Source organism: Schistocerca nitens, chromosome 9 (assembly GCF_023898315.1).
Source record: "Schistocerca nitens isolate TAMUIC-IGC-003100 chromosome 9, iqSchNite1.1, whole genome shotgun sequence".
Lineage (NCBI taxonomy): Eukaryota > Metazoa > Arthropoda > Insecta > Orthoptera > Acrididae > Schistocerca > Schistocerca nitens.
Window position 1 is genome coordinate 57,245,319 of NC_064622.1, and position 21,693 is coordinate 57,267,011.

At 46.1% G+C, this 21,693-nt stretch overlaps 1 protein-coding gene across 1 annotated transcript in view; it reads right to left on the minus strand.

Annotated features, from left to right (window-relative positions):
• The window catches only part of LOC126203995 (neural Wiskott-Aldrich syndrome protein-like), a 112,259-nt gene that overhangs the window by 28,866 nt on the left and 61,700 nt on the right, over positions 1 to 21,693 (minus strand). Inside the window, exon 3 of the mRNA XM_049938427.1 lies at positions 1,326 to 1,460. Within this exon, the coding sequence (XP_049794384.1) occupies positions 1,326 to 1,460 (135 nt within the window). The remainder of the gene's footprint in view (positions 1 to 1,325; positions 1,461 to 21,693) is intronic.

The window sequence follows — 21,693 nt, forward strand, 5'->3', positions numbered from 1 at the left end:
GTTGGTCGACTTTATGCCCAATGGGGCCACAATTAACGCTGACAGGTGCTGTGAGACTCTGAAGAAACTCCAACGGGCAATTCAGAACCAGAGAAGAGGAATGTTGAGCAAGGGCGTACACATTTTCCATGACAATGCTCGTCCACACATCGCTCGGCAAACCGTTGCTCTCCTGCAACAGTTTCAGTGGAACATAATCACCCACCCTATAGTCCTGACTTGGCGCCCAGTGACTATCAAGTGTTCCCTAAGTTAAAAGAACACTTGGCCGGAAAGCGATTCAGCTCCGACGACGAGGTGGAAGAACTTTCTAAACAGCATGGCGGCGAGCTGGTGTGACACGGGCATACAAAAACTGCTACGGCATCTAAAAAATGCATCGACAGAAATGGTGATTATGTCGAAAAATAGATAAATGTTCAAACTGTAAACTGATGTAAACCATTCTAGAAATAAACAGGTACATGTACTTATAAAAAATAGGAGACTTTACTTTTGGGATTACCCTCGTACCTAGAGTATCTTGTACCCAAGAAAGCACAATATTTTCGGTTCGGCATGTAAGTCTATAGTAGATACATCTATGCGATTTGTCTCAAAGGTAGCATAACTCATGAAGCTGTTATGCATACGTTTCTACATGTTCTCTGACAGCTCAGTTACAAGAATTTTAACCACGGGTAGCGTTCACAGAGATGATGTATCACCACAATGGAGGGTATTTATTCGCCAGCTCTTGGATGAAACCTTTTCGGACAGACAGATCATAAGAGACGGTCGAACATCGTGGCCACCATATTCACCTGTTTACGTTCACCTGTTCCTGATGTGGAAACTTGTATAGCACGCATACGAGATACTTGGAGAGGGGGTGACGCAAGAGATGCTGGCAAAGACAAGAAGACAATTTGAGTATGGGCAACAAACGAAGCACATGTGGAAGTGTACTTACGATAAACTTTGTGATATAGGCTACCATTTGCAACAAATCACTTAGCTGTATCTAGCATAGCTACTTAGAAATAAATTATAGTAATCGGGGAAAGACTATGATCATCCTGAATTCATTTTTAAAAATCAGTGGCCGAACAGTGGCAACTTGGCTACTAGCAGCTCACGTTTCCCCCATCGGGGAGGGGGAATGTAAGTAACTTTTAACTAAAAACGGACGCACGTTCCTTGCGAAAGTATCGATGATCTGGCAGACGTCTCACTCATAACAAAGATTGCAGAGGCAGTGTGGCGGGCTGAACCCCGCCGCGCTGGCTGTACGACGCATCCGAAAGCGCAGACGTTGGGTAGTCCTGCTTTGGACAGTGACTGACCTGGAACTCTGGCGGCGGTCCGTAGACTAGGTGAGGCCGCACAGGCGGCTTGGGCTTCTGAGGAGGCGGCGGGGGCGGCGGCGGCGGCGGCGAGGGCGGCGGTGTAACCGGTGGCAGCGGCTTGGCGGTCTGGTACTTGGGCGGCGGCAGCGTGGGCGGTGGCGACGGGGGCGGCGGCGGAGGCGCGTTCGCGATGGGGGCGGGGGCGTACAGCACGTGCAGCTTCTGCGGGGGCGGCGGCCGCGCTTCCGGGCCCGGCGGTGCCGCGGGCACTGGGGGCGGCGGCAGCCGAGCCACGTGCGTCGTGGACCACTGAGGACAAAAATGCAGTATAAGTAATCCCGCTGCTAAATGAGTATGTCTTTAGGGTGTAAGAGAACCGAAGAGTTACACGGGGTGCACAGAAATACGGGAAAGAACAAAAGCAACACATTAACATGCCTCTAAGTCCGCACCTTTGGAGAAAAGAGAACCACTTGTATGAATATCAAGAGCTCAGATGGAAACCCAGTTATAAGCAAAGAAGGGAAAGAAGAAAGGTGGAAGGAGTATATAGAGGGTCTATACAAGGGCGATGCACTTGAGGACAATATTATGGAAATGGAAGAGGATGTAGGTGAAGATGAATTGAGAGATACGATACTCCGTGAAGAGTTTGATAGATCACTGAAAGACCTGAGTCGAAACGAGGCCCCGGGAGCAGACAACATTCCATTAGAACTACTGACGGCCTTGGGAGAGCCAGTGATGACAAAACTCTACCATGTGGTGAGCAAAATGTATGAGACAGGCGAAATACCCTCAGATTTCAAGAAGAATATATAGTAATTCCAATCCCAAAGAAAGCAGGTGTTGACAGATGTGAAAATTACCGAACTATTAGTATAATAAGTCACAGCTGCAAAATACTAACGCGAATTCTTTACAGACGAATGGAAAAACTGGTAGAAGCCGACCTCGGGGAAGATCAGTTTGGGTTCCGTAGAAATGTTGGAACACGTGAGGCAATACTGACCTTAAGACTGATCTTAGAAGAAGATTAAGGAGAGGCAAACCTACGTTTCTAGCATTTGTAGACATAGAGAATGCTTTTGACAATGTTGACTGGAATACTCTCTTTCAAATTCTGAAGGTGGCAGGGGTAAAATACAGGGAACGAAAGGCTATTTACAATTTGTACAGAGACCAGATGGCAGTTATAAGAGTCGAGGGACATGAAGGTGAAGCAGTGGTTGGGAAGGGAGCGAGACCGGGTTGTAGTCTCTCTCCGATGTTATTCAATCTGTATAGTGAGCAAGCAGTAAAGGAAACAAAAGAAAAATTAGAAAAATTAGGAGTAGGTATTAAAATCCATGGAGATGAAGTAAGAACTGTGAGGTTCGCCGATGACATTGTAATTCTGTCAGAGACAGCAAAGGACTTGGAAGAGCAGTTGAACAGAATGGACAGTGTCTTGAAAGGAGGGTATAAGATGAACATCAACAAAAGCAAAAAAGAGGATAATGGAATGTAGTCGAATTAAGTCGGGTGATGCTGAGGGCATTAGATTAGGAAATGAGACACTTAAAGAAGTAAAGGAGTTTTGCTATTTGGGGAGTAAAATAACTGATGATGGTCGAAGTAGAGAGGATATAAAATGTAGACTGGCAATGGCAAGGAAAGCACTTGTGAAGAAGAGAAATTTGTTAACATCGAGTATAGATTTAAGTGTTAGGAAGTCGTTTCTGAAAGTATTGGTATGGAGTGTAGCCATGTTTGGAAGTGAAACATGGACGATAAATAGTTTAGACAAGAAGAGAATAGAAGCTTTCGAAATGTGGTGCTACAGAAGAATGCTGAAGATTAGATGGGTAGATCACATAACTAATGAGGAGGTATTGAATAGAATTGGAGAGAAGAGAAATTTGTGGCACAACTTGACTAGAAGAAGGGATCGGTTGGTAGGGCATATTCTGAGGCATCAAGAGATCACCAGTTTAGTACTGGAGGGCAGCGTGGAGGGTAAAAATCGCAGAGGGAGGCCAAGATATGAATACACTAAGCAGATTCAGAAGGATGTAGGTTGCAGTAAGTACTGGGAGATGAAGAAGTTTGCACGGGATAGAGTAGCATGGAGAGCTGCATGAAACCAGTCTCAGAACTGAAAACCACTACAGCAACAACAAAGTCCGCAACAGCGTTTATGGTTTCTGGGCTGGCGATGCACAGTTTGACAGCTGCGGGGTCTGTTTCCGCGTTCAGTACTTTGTGAACTTCCGTCATACTCGAGCGTTCTGTCGTGTTTACGTGCGCCAAACTACGATTGACTGATTTTTGTGTGTTACCTCATAATAGCTGAAGCACCTAGAAGGCGCCAAGTGTTTCATAGGCACGCGAGGGACCTTATTTTTGAGGTGTACCCGTTCTTCAAACGTGAGGTAGATCCAGGTGAGCCGTTCTGCGACGTTGCCTATGTACAGAAACTTAACTTTGTTGCTGTCTTTGCACTTTCAGCTTTCTAGCTTGAAGGGGGAGACCAGATGGCGCTATGGTTGGCGCGCCAGATGGCGCTGCCATAGGTCAAACGGATATCAACTGCGTTTTTTTAAAAATATGAACCCCCATTTTTATTACATATTCGTGTAGTACGTAAAGGAATATGAATGTTTGAGTTGGGCCAATTTTTTCGCTTTGTGATAGATGGCGCTGTAACACTCACAAACATATCGCTCACAATTTTAGACGAACAGGTGGTAACAGGTACGTTTTTGAAATTAAAATACAGAACGTAGGTACGTTTGAACATTTTATTTCCGTTGTTCCAATGTGATACATCTACCTTTGTGAACTTATCATTTCTGAGAACGCATGCTGTTACAGCGTGATTACCTGTAAGTACAACATTAATGAAATAAATGCTCAAAATGATGTCCGTCAAACTCAATGCATTTGGCAATACGTGTAACGACATTCCTCTCAACAGCTAGCAGTTTGCCGCCCGTAATGTTCGCACAAGCATTGACAATGCGCTGACGCAAGTTGTCAGGCGTTGTCGGTGGATCACGATAGCAAATATCCTTCAACTTTCCCCACAGAAAGAAATTCGGGGACGTCGGATCCGGTGAACGTGCGGGCTATGGTATGGTGCTTCGACGACCAATCCACCTGTCTTGAAATATGCTATTCAATACCGCTTCAACCGCACGCGAGCTATGTGCCGGACATCCGTCACGTTGGAAGTACGTCGCCATTCTGTCATGTAGTGAAACATCTTGTAGTAACATCGGTAGAACATTACGTAGGAAATCAGCATACGTTGCACCATTTAGATTGCCATCGGTAAAACGGGGGCCAATTATCCATCCTGGCTTAATGCCGCACCATACCTTAACCCGCCAAGGTCGCTGATGTTCCACTTGTCGAAGCCATCGTGGATTTTCAGTTGCCCAATAGTGCATATTATGCCGGTTTACGTTGCCGCTGTTGGTGAATGACGCTTCGTCGCTAAATAGACGCTTGCAAAAAATCTGTGATCGTCTCGTATTTTCTCTTGTGCCCAGTGGCAGAACTGTACACGACGTTCAAAGTCGTCGCCATGCAATTCCTGGTGCATAGAAATATGGTACGGGTGCAATCTATGTTGATGTAGCATTCTCAACACCGACGTTTTTGAGACTCCCGATTCTCGCGCAATTTGTCTGCTACTGATGTGCGGATTAGCCGCGACCGCAGCTAAAACACCTACTTGGGCATCATCATTTGTTGCAGGTCGTGGTTGACGTTTCACATGTGGCTGAACACTTCCTGTTTCCTTAAATAACGTAACTCTCCGGCGAACGGTCCGGACACTTGGATGATATCGTCCAGGATACCGAGCAGCATGCATAGCACACGCCCGTTGGGTTCAGAAATGGCTCTCAGCACTATTAGACTTAACTTCTGAGGTCATCAGTCCCCTAGAACTTAGAACTACTTAAACCTAACTGCCCGAGGCAGGATTCGAACCTGCGACCGTAGCGGTCGCGCGGTTCCATACTGTAGCGCCTGGAACCGCTCGGCCCACTGACGGCTCGTGGATAACAATCAAGCCCCGTTCTCTCCAAATTAGACCACAAAGACTGAATAATATTTAAATCTGGCGACTGTGGTGGTTAGAGAGATGCGAAAATCCATTCTCGTGCTCATAAAACCAGTCCTGGACGATGCGGGCAGTGTGAACAAGGAGACCAGTTGTCGAGGAACACAGCGCAACCATTGGGGAACAAAAATTTTGCCATGGGAAGGACCTAATCAGCCAAAATCGTCACATAATCCTTTATAGCAACGCGAGCTTGCGGAGTAACCATTGGACCCACCGAAAATCACGATATGGCTGACCATATCATCAACGAATCACCGGCACGTCTCACTTTTCGGATATGACCTCGACCAGAAGTTGGAAACTCAGGCCGGCCGAAGTGGCCGTGCGGTTAAAGGCGCTGCAGTCTGGAACCGCGTGACCGCTACGGTCGCAGGTTCGAATCCTGCCTAGGGCATGGATGTTTGTGATGTCCTTAGGTTAGTTAGGTTTAACTAGTTCTAAGTTCTAGGGGACTAATGACCTCAGCAGTTGAGTCCCATAGTGCTCAGAGCCATTTGAACCATTTGGAAACTCGGTGAAACAAGGCACATTCGACCAAATCACATTTTTCCACTGCTTCATAGTACAGATTTCGTGGCCTCGCCGCCACCTTTTCCTGTTGTGGGCATTAGCATCACTGATGAACGGACTTGGAATTCCAGGCCACCTCGAAATTCATTCCTTATGGAGCTCCCTTCATGTTCTTTTGGTGCAGAGTGCGAGTGCGACTTTCAATTCTGCAGTAACTTTTGCAGCTGTCGTCCCATTTTTCATTATAGTCCTCTTCAATTACTGTCCGTCGCGATCATTCAACACACACTTCCGCCCACGTTGTCACTCAGTGGATGATAAAATGATCATAAACGGGGTCGACGGAAAGAAACATTTATTTTTGTGGTTTCCATCTTCCGTCAGTTTTTGACCATCTTTAGAGTCAACCTCAACTGCTGGTTTGAGCAGTTGACGTTCGTGGACTCGTAACGCCTGCTCTGTTCACCGCCACCGCCTACCATCATGGTATGACGTCTGAAGATGGTCGAAAACTGACTGAAACCGGTAACCACAAAAATTAAGGTGTCTTGCAGTCGAGACTGTTTCTGTTCATTTTAAGGTACACAACTGGCCATTAAAATTGCTACACCACGAAGATGACGTGCTACTAACGCGAGATTTAACCGACAAGAAGAAGATGCTGTGATATGCAAATGATTAGCTTTTCAGAGCATTCACACTAGGTTGGTGCCGGTGGCGGCACCTACAGCTTGCTGATATGAGGAAAGTTTCCAACCGATTTCTCATACACAAACAGCAGTTGACCGGCGTTGCCTGGTGAAACGTTGTTGTGATGCCTCTTGTAAGGAGGAGAAATGAGTACCATCACGTTTCCGACTTTGATAAAGGTCGGATTGTAACCTATCGCTAATGCGGTTTATCGTATCGCGACATTGCTGCTCGTGTTGGTCGAGATCCAATGACTGTTAGCAGAATATGGAATCGGTGGGTTCAGGAGGGTAATACGGACCGACGTGCTGGATCCCAACGGCCTCGTATCACTAGTAGTCGAGATGACAGGCATCTTATCCGCATGGCTGTAACGGATCGTGCAGCCACGTCTCGATCCCTGTGTCAACAGATGGGGACGTTTGCAAGACAACAACCATCTGCACGAACAGTTCGACGACGTTTGCAGTAACATGAACTATCAGCTCGGAGACCATGGCTGCCGTTACCCTGAACGCTGCATGACAGACAGGAGCGCCTGCGATGGCGTACTCAACGACAAACCTGGGTGCACGATTTCGTCATCGGCATACTGGCATATCACCCGGCGTGATGGTGTGGGGTGCCATTGGTTACACGTCTCGGTCACCTCTTGTTCACATTGACGGCACTTTGAACAGTGGACGTTTCATTTCAGATGTGTTACGACCCGTGGCTCTGTAACGCCGGAAATGGATATCCTCCTATCTCCATCTATTGCACTGCAATTTTTTTTCCTTATTTTGTTACCTGAAGATATAACATTTCTGTGTCTTTGTATATTGTAATTGTTTTACTATTTGTATATATATGCACATATGTCGATTTATAATTGGTTTGTTTTGTGAATATTATTTGTATTTATACTCTGGGTCTGGCCTAGGGAAAACTATGCTATCTAACGAATACATCGATAAGTCGAGTGGAGAAACAAAGTGTTTAGGATCTTTGGTAGTGTTAACTCGGCCGCGTGGAGCGCGGGCAAAGCACAGAGAGTCTGGCTGGAGAAGGGCAGTGGAGCAGGTGTGTTGTGTGACGCTCCCGCGAGTTGCCGCGCTTTCGGGGTTGGGCAGCATGTAATTGCGCTCGACTTGCTATGATTGTTTCTGACACGATGTCGCGGACGGGAAGCATTAGCTGGCGCACATCAAGAGCACGTTTCGCCTGGTGGCCGTGTCGAGAAGAAGGCGCGCCAACATCCAGCTTCTGCAACAGCGACGGCCGACAATGAGTGACTGTCGCCACCTCCTCGATCGACGGCTTCAAACCTTCAATCAACCAACAAGGAAGACTGGAAGCACGTAAAGTTTTAGAACTGTATGGCAGACCTCAGCTTTTAAAATTGTTGCATCACAAAATTACAGGAACTTAGCATGAACCTTTGTTGCTCATTGTCCCAATTGCATTGACAAGCAAGGTCCCTTCCTTTTCCGAAATGAACCCGAGTGTCGTTGAAATTCAAACGCCAGCATTAAAATAATATAATTCAATTTCAAAGTTCAGTTAAAGTATTCATAGCTGGCTACAATATTTATATTACACAAGCACAAATTAAGAGTGCGAGGTTTGTTCGCATATTTTAGCTTACCTGTGACTGCAGCTCAGCTTGGTACGTACTAAATTTTACTATTGTAAATTGTTCAGAATCATTTAATTCAAGTTCAAAGTTAAATCTCTTATTTCTAAATTACGTAGATTCAAGTAGCTTTTGAAATGATTGTTGAGGTAGCCCAAGGCTAACCGTATTTTACTGAATTTCGATATGCTTCGGAAACAAAGCTCACTATTAATTTCAGTCACTAAATTAACTTTCAATTTTCAGGTTTTATTAATTCTTTTGCTAAATTAAGTCAGAGTGTAGCGAAATTTATTACTTCTGACAAACTTTCAGTTTTCACACAACACGTGTCAACCTTCAGTTGCCACGCTTTTAGTGCTAATGATATGTGCATTAATCTTTCATTTTCAGTTATTATAGTAATTGTCCAGAGGACTGGCGACCGTAATTTCCCTCAAATCTCAAATATCTAATTACCGCTAGTTAATTGTTAACGTAACGGCCGCACATTTACTTTCTTTATTAACTTTACCCTTTTCAAAATTAATTTCCACCAATTTCATTTGCATTTTTCCTTTCATTTAGATGTAACCCTTTCCTCCCTCTTTACCGACAGATTAACTTCGGTGACGGTTGCTTTTCCCAAATTCCTATTAGGTACATGCGGTTTAATTTTTCACTGTCATTAAGGTCGATAAGTGAGGGGGAGGTAACAGCTCTACCCTTCATTCGATCCCTGCGAAACCCTACATTTCAGCAGGATAATGCACGACCTCATGTTGCACGTCCTGTACGGGCCTTTCTGGATACAGAAAATGTTCGACTGCTGCCCTGGCCAGCACATTCTCCAGATCTCTCACCAACTGAAAACGTCTGGTCAATGGTGGGCGAGCAACTGGCTCGTCACAATACGCCAGTCACTACTCTTGATGAACTGTAGTATCGTGTTGAAGCTGCATGGGCAGCTGTACCTGTACACGCCATCCAAGCTCTGTTTGGCTCAATGTCCAGGCGTATCAAGGCCGTTATTACGGCCAGAGGTGGTTGTTCTGGGTACTGATTTCTCAGGATCTACGCACCCGAATTGCGTGAAAATGTAATCACATGTCAGTTATAGTATAATATACTTGTCCAATGAATACCCGTTTATCATCTGCATTTCTTCTTGGTGTAGCAATTTTAATGGCCAGTAGTGTAGTTAAAAAAACTGCTGCCTTCTACGAGAAATGTTCTTAAAAATCAGTGGACGAAATTTTTTTCCACTTTCCCTGTACGCGATATAAAACTTCTATACGATACCTCTTGAAGCGCCGAACACTTCAGCTGTCTTGGGTACGGAAACATACACCATACGAGCAGCAACAATTTGTCCACATTCGAGTGCACTAAGCCCCGACATAATGCACTCACAACTATACAGTTGCTACCGCGACTGACACTTGCCATGTATTGAGGATATTACACAGGTGCCGTTCGTGATCAAGCACAACAGCGAAACCTGCAGACTTGGCAAACGTCTGCACTTCGTGCACGCATTTCGCGCAGAGTTTCCATATGTTTGTTCATCCGCAGTATATCGCAGAAATGTGACGCAACGTGATAACTCCGAGGACAGCCAAGTACTACAGTAGCTGGAAACTCGAGTTCCTGCCACTATGATAGTACTAGATAAGACATGGTGAAGAATTTTTTGCATGTCATAAACATACGCAGAGTGTAATGGGTACAAGTGCAGATACTTTTTTGTGACTGCGAACAATTGACTGAACTACATTACATCATTATTTATTTCATTTGCAGACTAATAATTATAGGTATTAAAATAGTACGTTTTTAGGTTGGTTAGTACCTCCAAGTATGTGTGGCAAGAGCAAGCCATTAATGCTATTTTCCCCTACGCAGCAGGTCAGGTGTTTAAGTATTGATGCACAGATGCAAAAGAGTTAGCCTATAATGACAGGTGTATCCCACTTAATGCTGCAGTTACAACCTTGCAGAAAACAGGTAGTAAATTACTTGACATGTTTGTAGGGCGATTGTTCTGAGAGAGAAAAAACGAACACACTGATGTGTACATATTAAGGTACCACATATAAAAATATATGCACTTATACCGATTACATTCTATATAATTGAAAGATCAACAATTTCATTTTAAAGAGTTATTTTTTAGTGCATTTCTAACTTACTTACACTGAAGTTCCAAAGAAACTGGTATAGGCATGCGTATTCAAATACAAGTGTATATAAACAGGCAGAATACGGTGCTGCGTTCGGCAACGCCTATATAAGACAACAAGTGTCTGATACACTTGTTAGATCGGTTACTGCTGCTGCAATGGCAGGTTATCAACATTTAAGTGAGTTTGAACGTGGTGTTACAGTTCGTGCATGAGTGATTGGACACAGCATCTCCGAGGTAGCGATGAAGCGGAGATCTTCCTGTACGACTAGTTTACGAGTGTACCGTGAATATCAGCAATCCGATAAAACATCAAATCGCCGACATCGCTGCGGCCGGAGAAAGATCCTGCAAGAACGGGACCAACGACGACTGAAGAGAATCGTTCAACGTGACAGAAGTGCACCCTTTCCGCTAACTGGTGCAGGTTTCAGTGCTGGGTCATCAACAAGTGTCAGCGTGCGAACCATTCAACGAAACATCATCGACATGGGCTTTCTGAGTCGAAGGTCCACTCATGTACCCTTGACGACTGCACAGCACAAAGTTTTACTCCTCGCCTGGGATCGTCAACACCGACATTGGACTGTTGATGACTGGAAACAGTTTGCCTGGTCGGACGAGTTTCGTTTCAAATTGTATGGAGTGGATGGACGTGTACGGGTATGGAGACAACCTCACGAATCCATGGACGCTGCATGTCAGCAGGGGACTGCTGTAGCTGGTGGAGGCTTTGTAATGGCATGGGTTCAAAATGGCTGTACGCGCCATGGGACACTTGTGAGGTCATCAGTCCCCTAGACTTAGAACTACTTAAACCTAACTAACCTAAGGACATCACACACATCCATGCCCGAGGCAGGATTCGAACCTGCGACCGTAGCAGCCGCGTGGTTCCGGACTGAAGCGCCTAGAAGCGCTCGACCACAGCAGCCGGCATTGGCGTGGGGCGTGTGCAGCTTTAGTGTTATGGGAAGCCTAATACGTCAAGATACGACTCTGACTAGTAATACTTACATAAGCATCCTGTCTTATCTCTTGCATCCATTCATGTCCATTGTGCATTCCGATGGACTTGGCCAATTCCAGCAGGACAATGCGACACTCCAAACGTTCAGAATTGCTACAGAGTGGCTCCAGGAACACTCTTCAGAATTTAAACACTTCCGCTGGCCACTAAACGCCTCAGACATGAACATTATTGACTATATCTGAGAAGCCTTGCAACGTGGTGTTCAGAAGAGATCTCCACCCCCTCGTACACTTACGGATTTATGGACAGCACTGCAGGATTCGTGGTGTCAGTTCCCTCCAGCACTATTTCAGACAATAGTCGAGACCATGCAACGTCATGTGCGGCACTTCTGCGTGCTGGAGGGGGCCCTACACGATATTAGGCAAGTGTACCAGTTTGTTTGGCTCTTTAGTGTGGAATGTGCTAGTACACTGACATCTTGGAGTATGAAATGTAGTTAAAGTTTACTAACACAATAACATAACAAAGCTGGATAGTACTCGTATTTTATTGAGCAGAAGACATGGGCAGCCAGTCAATAAAGTCTATTAATTCGACCCATTATAGTATCTTTGCAGCTGATCAAAATTACACTACTGGTCATTAAAATTGCTACACCACGAAGATGACGTGCTAAAAACGCGAAATTTCACCAATAGGAAGAAGATGCTGTGATATGCAAATGATTTGCTTTTCAGAGCATTCACACAAGGTTGGCGCCGGTGGCAACTACAACGTGCTGACATGCGGAAAGTTTCCAACCGATTTCTCATACACAAACAGCAGTTGACCGGCGTTGCCTGGTGAAACGTTGTTGTGATGCCTCGTGTAAGGAGGACAAATGCGTACCGTCACGTATCCGACTTTGATAAAGGTCGGATTGTAGCCTATCGCGATTGCGGTTTATCGTATCGCGACATTGCTGCTCACGTTATTCGAGATCCAATGACTGTTAGCAGAATATGGAATAGGTGGGTTCAGAAGGGTAATACGGAACGCCGTGCTGGATCCCAACGGCCTCGTATCACTAGCAGTCGAGATGACAGGCATCTTATCCGCATGGCTGTAACGGAACGTGCCGCCACGTCTCGATCCCTGTGTCATCAGATGGGGACGTTTGCAAGACAACAACCATCTGCACGAACAGTTCGACGACGTTTGCAGCAACGTAGACTATCAGGTCGTAGACCATGGCTGCGGTTACCTTTGACACTGCATCACAGACAGGAGCGCCTGCGATGGTGTACTCAACGACGTACCTGGGTTCACGAATGGCAAAACGTCATTTTTTCGGATGAATCCAGGTTCTGTTTACAGCATCATGATGGTCGCATCCGCGTTTGGCGACATCGCGGTGAACGTACATTGAAAGCGTGTATTCGTCATCGTCATACTGGCGTATCTCCCGGCGTGATGGTATGGGGTGCCATTGGTTACACGTCTCGGTCACCTCTTGTTCGAATTGACGGCACGTTGAACAGTGGACGTTACATTTCAGATGTGTTACGACCCATTTCTCTACCCTTCATTCTATCCCTGCGAAACCCTACATTTCAGCAGGATAATGCACGACCGCATATTGCAGGTCATGTACGGGCCTTTCTGGATACAGAAAATGTTCAACTGCTGCCCTGGCCGGTACTTTCTCCAGATCTCTCACCAACTGAAAACGTCTATTCAATGGTGGCCGAGCAACTGGCTCATCACAATACGCCGGTCTCTACTTTTGATGAACTGTGGTATCGTGTTGTAGCTGCACGGGCAGCTGTGCCTGTACACGCCATCCAAGCTCTGTTTGACTCAATGTCCAGGCGTATCAAGGCCGTTATTACGGACAGAGGTGGTTGTTCTGGTACTGATTTCTCAGGATCTATGCACCCATATTGCGTGAAAATGTAATCATATGTCAGTTCTAGTATAATATATTTGTCCAATGAAACCCGTTTATCATCTGCGTGTCTTCTTGGTGTAGCAATTTTAATGGCCAGTATTGTAAGTACAAGGAAGAATAATAAAAATAAATTAAAAAAGTTGAAAATCAGTTCCAGACTGCATCCCAAATCAAGATTTGGCACTCTTTGATAGAAGTCGCCTTTAGATGCTATCATACGGGACGAGTGAGTCAACGATGACGCGGACGCGGACGGAACATCCGACCTCACGAGAGACAGCGCCATCGCCACACGGGACGAGCTGGCTAGAGTGATTTTCGCTCTCAGCGCTGTCCAGCGGCCGTTGTCGGCTTTATCTGGCTCGCAAACGACACAGTTTCTGCAGGAAAATGGAAGCGCCTAAAACAGCTGCCTTAACTCCATTACCGATAGTCGAAGAAGAGAAATGGCGATAAAATATTGGACTTGTCGATGGCTTGAACGGCGAAGTAAATGGTTCAAATGGCTCTGAGCACTATGGGACTCAACTTCTGAGGTCATTAGTCCCCTAGAACTTAGAACTAGTGAAACATAACTAACCTAAGGACATCACAAACATCCATGCCCGAGGCAGGATTCGAACCTGCGACCGTAGCGGTCTTGCGGTTCCAGACTGCAGCGCCTTTAACCGCACGGCCACTTCGGCCGGCGAAGTAAATGGGAACAGGAACACTATATAACGCTGTTCAACTATTGTAGATACATATTAGTAGAAGTTATTCGCTAATTTAATTGTATTTTCATCTCATTTTCGATTTCTCAGATTGAGCCTGCCTAAAACTGGTGTTTTGCATATTGCCTAGACTATCGTCACTCTGAAGCAAATTAATTCATCACATAGATTTCAAGATCGAGATTCAGTTTGTAATTCCGTTTGAGTGGAAGACTAGATATTTTTTGAACCTCTCACCATAACTGAAAAATGTATTTACCAGGAAACTACAAACGTGAGGCAGTCCATAACTGCAGTTGTAGGTATATTTATTTTACAGAAAGTTTCATAACAGCCACTGGGGAAACATTCTAGCTGTTGTCTTTGCAAATGCGTTAGGTATAATAAATAACATCGATTTTTGAGATAATACTTCTATAGATGAATAAGAAAGACTCAGAATGTTTTAGGAAACGAAGGGTGAGAAAAAAAGACTTGCGGATGGAGGTGGACGCATACCCACGACTTATCACTTTGCAACTCGGAACTCACGATGTTACCAATTGCGCTATAGCTTTGATATGGAAATTGTCCTTCTTATATGGCACAAACTGTATCTACATATGTCATCATTTGATATTTAATACGCAAATTGTATGAAAAAGATGCGCTTTTGATATATGATCATTGGGCTCTAGCATTGAAACGGTATTCTTTCGTAGCACGCAAGTAATAAGACTAAAAGCATCAAATGCAGCAAGCCTTTACCTACCGATATGTAGTTTCCCCTCATATCAAGTCGTAACTAAGAAGACGCGATTTCGAGAGATCCTCTATTCGCTGATTGTTTGAAACAGCTTATATTCATAGCACGTACACTATGAGATATTCAACGCCATTCTATATGGCAGCTCCAATGTTCAGCGAGTAACGTAAAATATTGTCGCATCTCGTTGGCCGCGATTTTCTCCACGAGGCAAAAATAAGACATGACAGAGTCTTTATTTCACGCTCCACAGTGAAGTGGAACATGAAGTTCCACGCTGTGACGTCACCAGCTCTTTGTTACAGAGCGTTTCACGTCCCGTGAGAGGACGGCTTTAACCATTGGTGTTCTGAGCACGCCTTCAGGCGAACAGTGTAAATAGAGGCTCTGGTATGTGTTACTAGAGTACGTCACTGCTCCCAACAGAGACGCCGGTTGTGGAGGGAGGTGTCTGATTGTGATCCGTTGATCACTTCGAGTGAGAGTGTCCGCACGTTCCAACATTGCAAGAGTCATAACAGTGTGCGGCTGGCTGGCACGCGGAAGGTCGGACATGCTTGCGCGACCAGGTTGACAAACGCCGTGCCCAACGACTCACTGTGCTTTTGTTCACTGAAAGGTCTCTGTAGACATTCTGCAAGCGCCTATGGATATGTTCGACGATCTGGTCTTCCACCACACAAAACTCAATGACACCTCTCTGCCTGGACGCCATTTTGATGGTTACTTATGGCGCCACCACCTATTGGAACTTCATGAAACTACAGGAGATGAATAAGGAATATTCGACGATGTCACTTGACAGATACTGCATTTTTTCAACCGGAACTGGTAAAGAAGAAAATGTGTTGCAATACTTATTGGACGCCCGTCGTACGTCTCTACTCCGCAAGCCACTTTGCGGTGTCTGGCAGAGAGTACTTTGTGTACCAGTGTGACTTGCCACCTTTTAGCTGTTCCAGCTGTGTATGGTTCACAGGAAGAATGATTACCGGTACCCCTCTGCAGGTGCACCCCAGGTCTCTGTCCTCTCCCACCTACTGTACACAGCACATGTGGCCTCCCCCCCCACCCCCCAGTTCACCTCCTGCAGTATGCCGATGACACTGACTTCCTTGCCCTCGCTCCTCGCTCCTACCCTTCTAACGGTCCCAACGGCTTCTCCAGAATCACCTTGTCCTTTTGCCATGTGGTGTAACCGGTGGCTCCTCAAAATCAATCCTTCCAAGACCCAGGCAATCATTGTAGGTCTTACCATTCGCTCCTTCTGGCTCCTTCATTTTTCCCTTACCATCTGCGCCTGTCCTGTCCGCCTCTCCTCCACCGTCACCTCCCTTGGATTCACCATTGAATGTCACATCACCTGGATCCCTCATCTCCGCTCTATTCAATCTAGAGCACACAACTGCTTCTGTCTCCTTAAACTACTCTCTGGCTGGACATGGGGGCTGAACCCCTCTACCATCCTCCACATCTACAAATCCTTAACCCATCCCATCCTCTGTTATGCCAGTCCTGCCTGGATATCTGCCCCCACAAATTCTGTAAATCCCTTCAGATCGAGCACCATGCATTCTGCCCCACCTTCCGTGTATGTCTCCTGTCTCCCATGTGGATCCTCTATGACCTGATTCCTTTCCCCCTTCTGCTCCTTTCCCTCGAACATATCTGAGTCCTCTACACCTCCCACCCACTTGATCCCCCCATCCGCTGGTTGCTCCTCTCCTCTCCAACCCTCACCCACTACCGCACCTTCACCGTTGTGTCCCATCTACCCTCCACCTCTACACCCTTCATCACCTTTCCCTATGTGGCTTCCGTCAACTCCCCATCCCAGATGATGCCCTCTCTCCCTCCATTTATCCCTCCTATCAACTCTTATCCTCATCTCCCCCTCCCTCCCTCTGCCCTTTTCCCAGGCTCCCTCCCCCCCCCCCCTCTTCCATTCTGTTTTCCCCACTAAACTCTCTTTGACTCCTTTCTCTCTCCCAAGTCCTTTTTATTTCCCCTCCACTGCCTTCCCCAATCCTTCTCGTGTCTGCCCTGCTGCCCCCCCTTTCCGTGTCCTCTCCCTCCATTGGCTCCTCCCTTTGTTTGCTTTTCCTCTCCTTCCCCATTTCTACCCCTCACCTGCCTGGGTCCTCCCACCCCCCATATGTCTTCGTACTCTATAGTGCAGTGTTTCTGTGAGTGATCAGTGTTGTGTGTCCCCTTTTTAAGTGTTGCGAACAGCCACAATACTGTGGCTAGGTGTGTTTTTGTTGCCAATGGAAACCAGACAGTCGGGGTGTAAAGTTAGTCCGCCTCCACGTGGTGCTCACTGGGTAACGCTAAATGAACTAACATAACTGGCGGCAGACCGAACGAAGAATTCCTGCCCCACATCACAGTGAAACAGAACGACAGACAAAGCGCTATGCAAGATACATACAACGGTCCTTTCAGGGACCAACTGACAAAGGGTCTCGGACCATGCATCCGAATCTGCCATTTCAACATTGAGGGCATAAACAGAGCAAAATGTCAAGTATTGCAGAGAATTTTACACGATAACGACATTGACCTGGCAGCCATACAGGAAATTCATGCTGAAAATAGAGTCCAACTTGAAGCTAGAGGAAGGATACTGGGATATGATCTACTTGGAGCCTCGTATGACAGATACTATGGCGTTGCAACATATGTGCGTGGGGACATAGAGGACGCCTTTCTAGTTGAAGCCTCCATTGCAAATGATATCCATGAAGTTGTCATCAAAATAGGAGAAGTTACAGTAACTAACATCTATAAACCTCCTGCTACTACATGGCCGGCTGAAGTGATAAAGATCCACCCACACCCAAGCGTAAAGTGGAAATATAGTACGAATGATAGCAATGGAGACATGCTGGTCGATTGGTCCGAGGAACAAAATACATATCTGGTCTTTGATGCCAAGGACCGAGGGACATTCAGATCAGCCACATGGAACTGCGACTATAACCCGGATCTGTGCTTTGTTTCGAGGGATACAAACGATAAACCACTGACAGCCTCTAGAAGGGTCCTGACGGACTTCCCTCATAGCCAGCACCGCCCCGTGCTTATTAATATCGGTGTATCCATCCCGATAATAAGGTCTTACCCTCGACCAAGGTGGAATTTTACAAAAGCTGACTGGACAAAATTCTCTGAACAACTTGATTATACCTTAAGCTGGATCCCTCCAACCAGCAAGAGCTATGAGAGGTTTGTGGGAGTGGTCATTAGCTCTGCGAAAACAGCGATCCCAAGAGGGTACCGCAAAAAATACATTCCCGGTTGGACAGGGATATGCGACGACCTGTACGCGGAGTTCCTCAACAATGGGGACCGGGAAATAGCGGATGAACTATTACGTAACATCGACTTTATTAGACGGCAAAATGAGAGAATACTGTTGAAGATCTAGACTTTTCAAAGTCAAGCCGACAAGCCTGGTCCCTACTGCGTAAACTTGGAGGCGCAAATCCACCTGAACATAGAAAGGACGAAATATCTCCCTACAAGGTGGCATCCCGCATAGTTTCTGCGTATAGAGCCCCACGAGATAGAAAGCACACAACAAAAGTGAAGAAGGACTTAAAAACATTAAAAAGGACCCGTGCCATGGACTCAGAATATTCATCAGATATTCGCATCGAGGAGGTTACCAATGCCCTGAAGAAGGTTAAATCAGGCAAAGCTCCGGGTTTCGATTGTATCCACCCTGAGCTCCTCATACATGTCGGAGCCTACACAAAACAATGGCTGGCTAAGTTCTTTACGGACATTCTCCAAGTGGGTAACATTCCTCCCTCACTTAAACGAGCAAAGATCATCGCAGTCCTGAAACCGGGTAAACCAGGTGACAGACCAGAGAGTTACCGCCCCATTGCCCTTCTCATTATGGTCTATAAATTACTAGAAAGACTGCTCCTCAACAGAATAGGCCAAACTATACTCAAAAAAATCCCTATAGAACAAGCAGGATTCCGTCCCTATCGCTGCTGTACAGATCAAGTCCTTTCACTGACAACATATATAGAGGCGGGGTTCCAGAAGAAACATAAAGTAGCTGCAGTATTCATAGACCTAACAGCAGCCTATGATACAGTTTGGAAGCAGGGGCTCATGTACAAATTAATCTGTGCCGTCCCCTAGAAGAAGATAACCAACCTCATTGATGATATGTTGTCAAACAGAACCTTCCAAGTAATAACGGGGAATGGACTCCCACAAGGCTCTATCCTTGCGCCCCTTCTTTTCAGCCTTTACATCGCTGACATGCCTGCAACCAGATCGCGCAAATTTGGTTATGCTGACGACTGGGCTCTAGCAACAGCCCACAGAAATATAGAAACTGCCGAAGATATCTTTACGAGTGACCTAGGGATTCCCAGCGAGTAATTTAGAAAATGGAGGCTACAACCTAGTGCTACAAAGACGGAAGTATCTGCCTTCCATTTGAACAACAAAATGGCCAACAGAGAACTACATGTCTATCTAGACGGGAAATTACTAAATCACAACAAACATCCAAAGTACCTAGGGGTTACCCTAGATAGGACACTAACATTTAAAAAACACCTGAAGAAAACTGCAGCGAAACTTAAAACACGCAACAACATATTGCAGAAGCTCTGTGGCACCGCTTGGGGCTCCACAGCATCTGCCTTAAGAACATCCGCACTTGGCTTGGTGTATCCAGTGGCAGAATACTGTGCCCCAGTGTGGTTCAACAGCAAACACACACACATGGTACATAGCCAACTTAATGCAACAATGCGTATTATATCAGGCACAATCAGGCCAACTCCTACAGTGTGGCTGCCCGTTCTCAGTAACATAGCCCCTCCTAACCTGCGCCGAGAACACGCTCTGGTTAGAGAATTTCAAAAAATCATGACCAACCCTCAATTAAAAATCCATGAAGACACTCACGACATCCAAGGAAACTGACTTCGGTCTAGGCATCCTCCACTAAAGACCGCACAGGCTCTGCACCAAACCAACTTTAAAATAAATGACCGATGGAAAGAGGAATGGGAGAGCAGAACAGCAGTAAACTTCCACAGTATGCCATGCATCTTTAGTAAACCAAAAGGATTTGATTGCCCTCGCAAAGTATTGTCAACTCTTAATCGCATCAGAACCAACTGTGGGAGATGCGCCGACTCCTTACACAGATGGGGTAAACTTCCTTCGGCCGCTTGCGACTGTGGCGCTGAGAGACAGACGGTCAAACACATCGTGCAGGAATGCCCACAAAGGGCATATGAGGGTGACCCACAGGATTTCCTAATGGCGACCCAAGAGGCAACCGACTATACAGGGTGAGTCACCTAACGTTACCCCTATATATATTTCGTAAACCACATCAAGTACTGACGAACCGATTCCACAGACCGAACGTGAGGAGAGGGGCTACTGTAATTGTTTAATACAAACCATACAAAAATGCACGGAAGTATGTTTTTTAACACAAACCTATGTTTTTCTTAAATGGAACCACGTTAGTTTTGTTAGCACATCTGAACATATAAACAAATACGTAATCAGTGCCGTTTGTTGCATTGTAAAATGTTAATTACATCCGGAGATATTGTAACCTAAAGTTGACGCTTGAAACCTCCGACGTTCAGTTGCGTGTTGTAACAAACACGGGCCACGGTCGGCGAACAGCATCTGCAGGGACATGTTTACGATGACGACCGTGTTTACGAGTGTGGTTGTAGTGCACTGTTGTGGTTTGGTCTAGCTGTCGCAGTGTCCGCATGTAGCGCTTGCTACTATTGTTACTCTGCATTCGTCTCCGCACGCAGACCAACTGTAGTACACCGTGTTACCAGACGTCTGTGATAGTGTAGTGTTGCAGGAACTGTGACCATGGTGTAATCGAACTCTGAAAAGGCGGAGATGATACTCATCTATGGCGAGTGTCGACGAAATGCAGCTGAAGCCTGCAGGGTGTATGCAGAACGGTACCCGGACAGAGAGCATCCAACGTGCCGCCCATCTACCGCCAACTGTATGCAACAGGTATGGTCGTAGCACGCAAACGGGTCCGTGACAGGCCCGTCACAGGAGAAGCGGGTGCAGTTGGTGTGTTAGCTGCTGTTGCCATGAACCCACACATGAGTACACGGGACATTGCGAGAGCCGGTGGACTGAGTCAAAGTAGTGTCATGCGCATACTGCATTGTCACCGCTTTCACCCGTTTCATATGTCGCTACATCAGCAATTACATGGTGATGACTTTAATCATCGAGTGCAATTCTGTCAATGGGCATTAACAGAGAATGCGTTGCAGTTCTACCTGTTTACCGATGAAGCGGGTTTCACAAATCACGGGGCAGTGAATCTACGGAACATGCATTACTGGTCCGTGGACAATCCTCGCTGGCTCAGACAGGTAGAGCGACAGCGACCGTAGACTGTAAATGTATGGTGCGGAATCATTGGCGACTACCTCATTGGTCCTCACTTCATAGCAGGGGCCCGAACAGCTGCAACATACATCGCGTTTCTATAGAATGATCTGCCAACGTTGATCGAAAATGTCCCACTGGAAACGCGTCGACGTATGTGGTATCAGCATGATGGTGCACCTGCACATTCGGCAATTAACACTAGGCTGACCCTTGACAGGATGTTCGACGGGCGTTTCATAGGATGTGGAGGACGCATAAATTGGCCAGCCCGTTCTCCTGATTTTACACCTCTGAACTTCTTTCTGTGGGGTACGTTAAAGGAGAATGTGTACCGTGATGTGCCTACAACCCCAGAGGATATGAAACGACGTATTGTGGCAGCCTGCGGCGACATTACACCGGATGTACTGCGGCGTGTACGACATTCATTACGCCAGAGATTGCAATTGTGTGCAGCAAATGATGGTCACCAC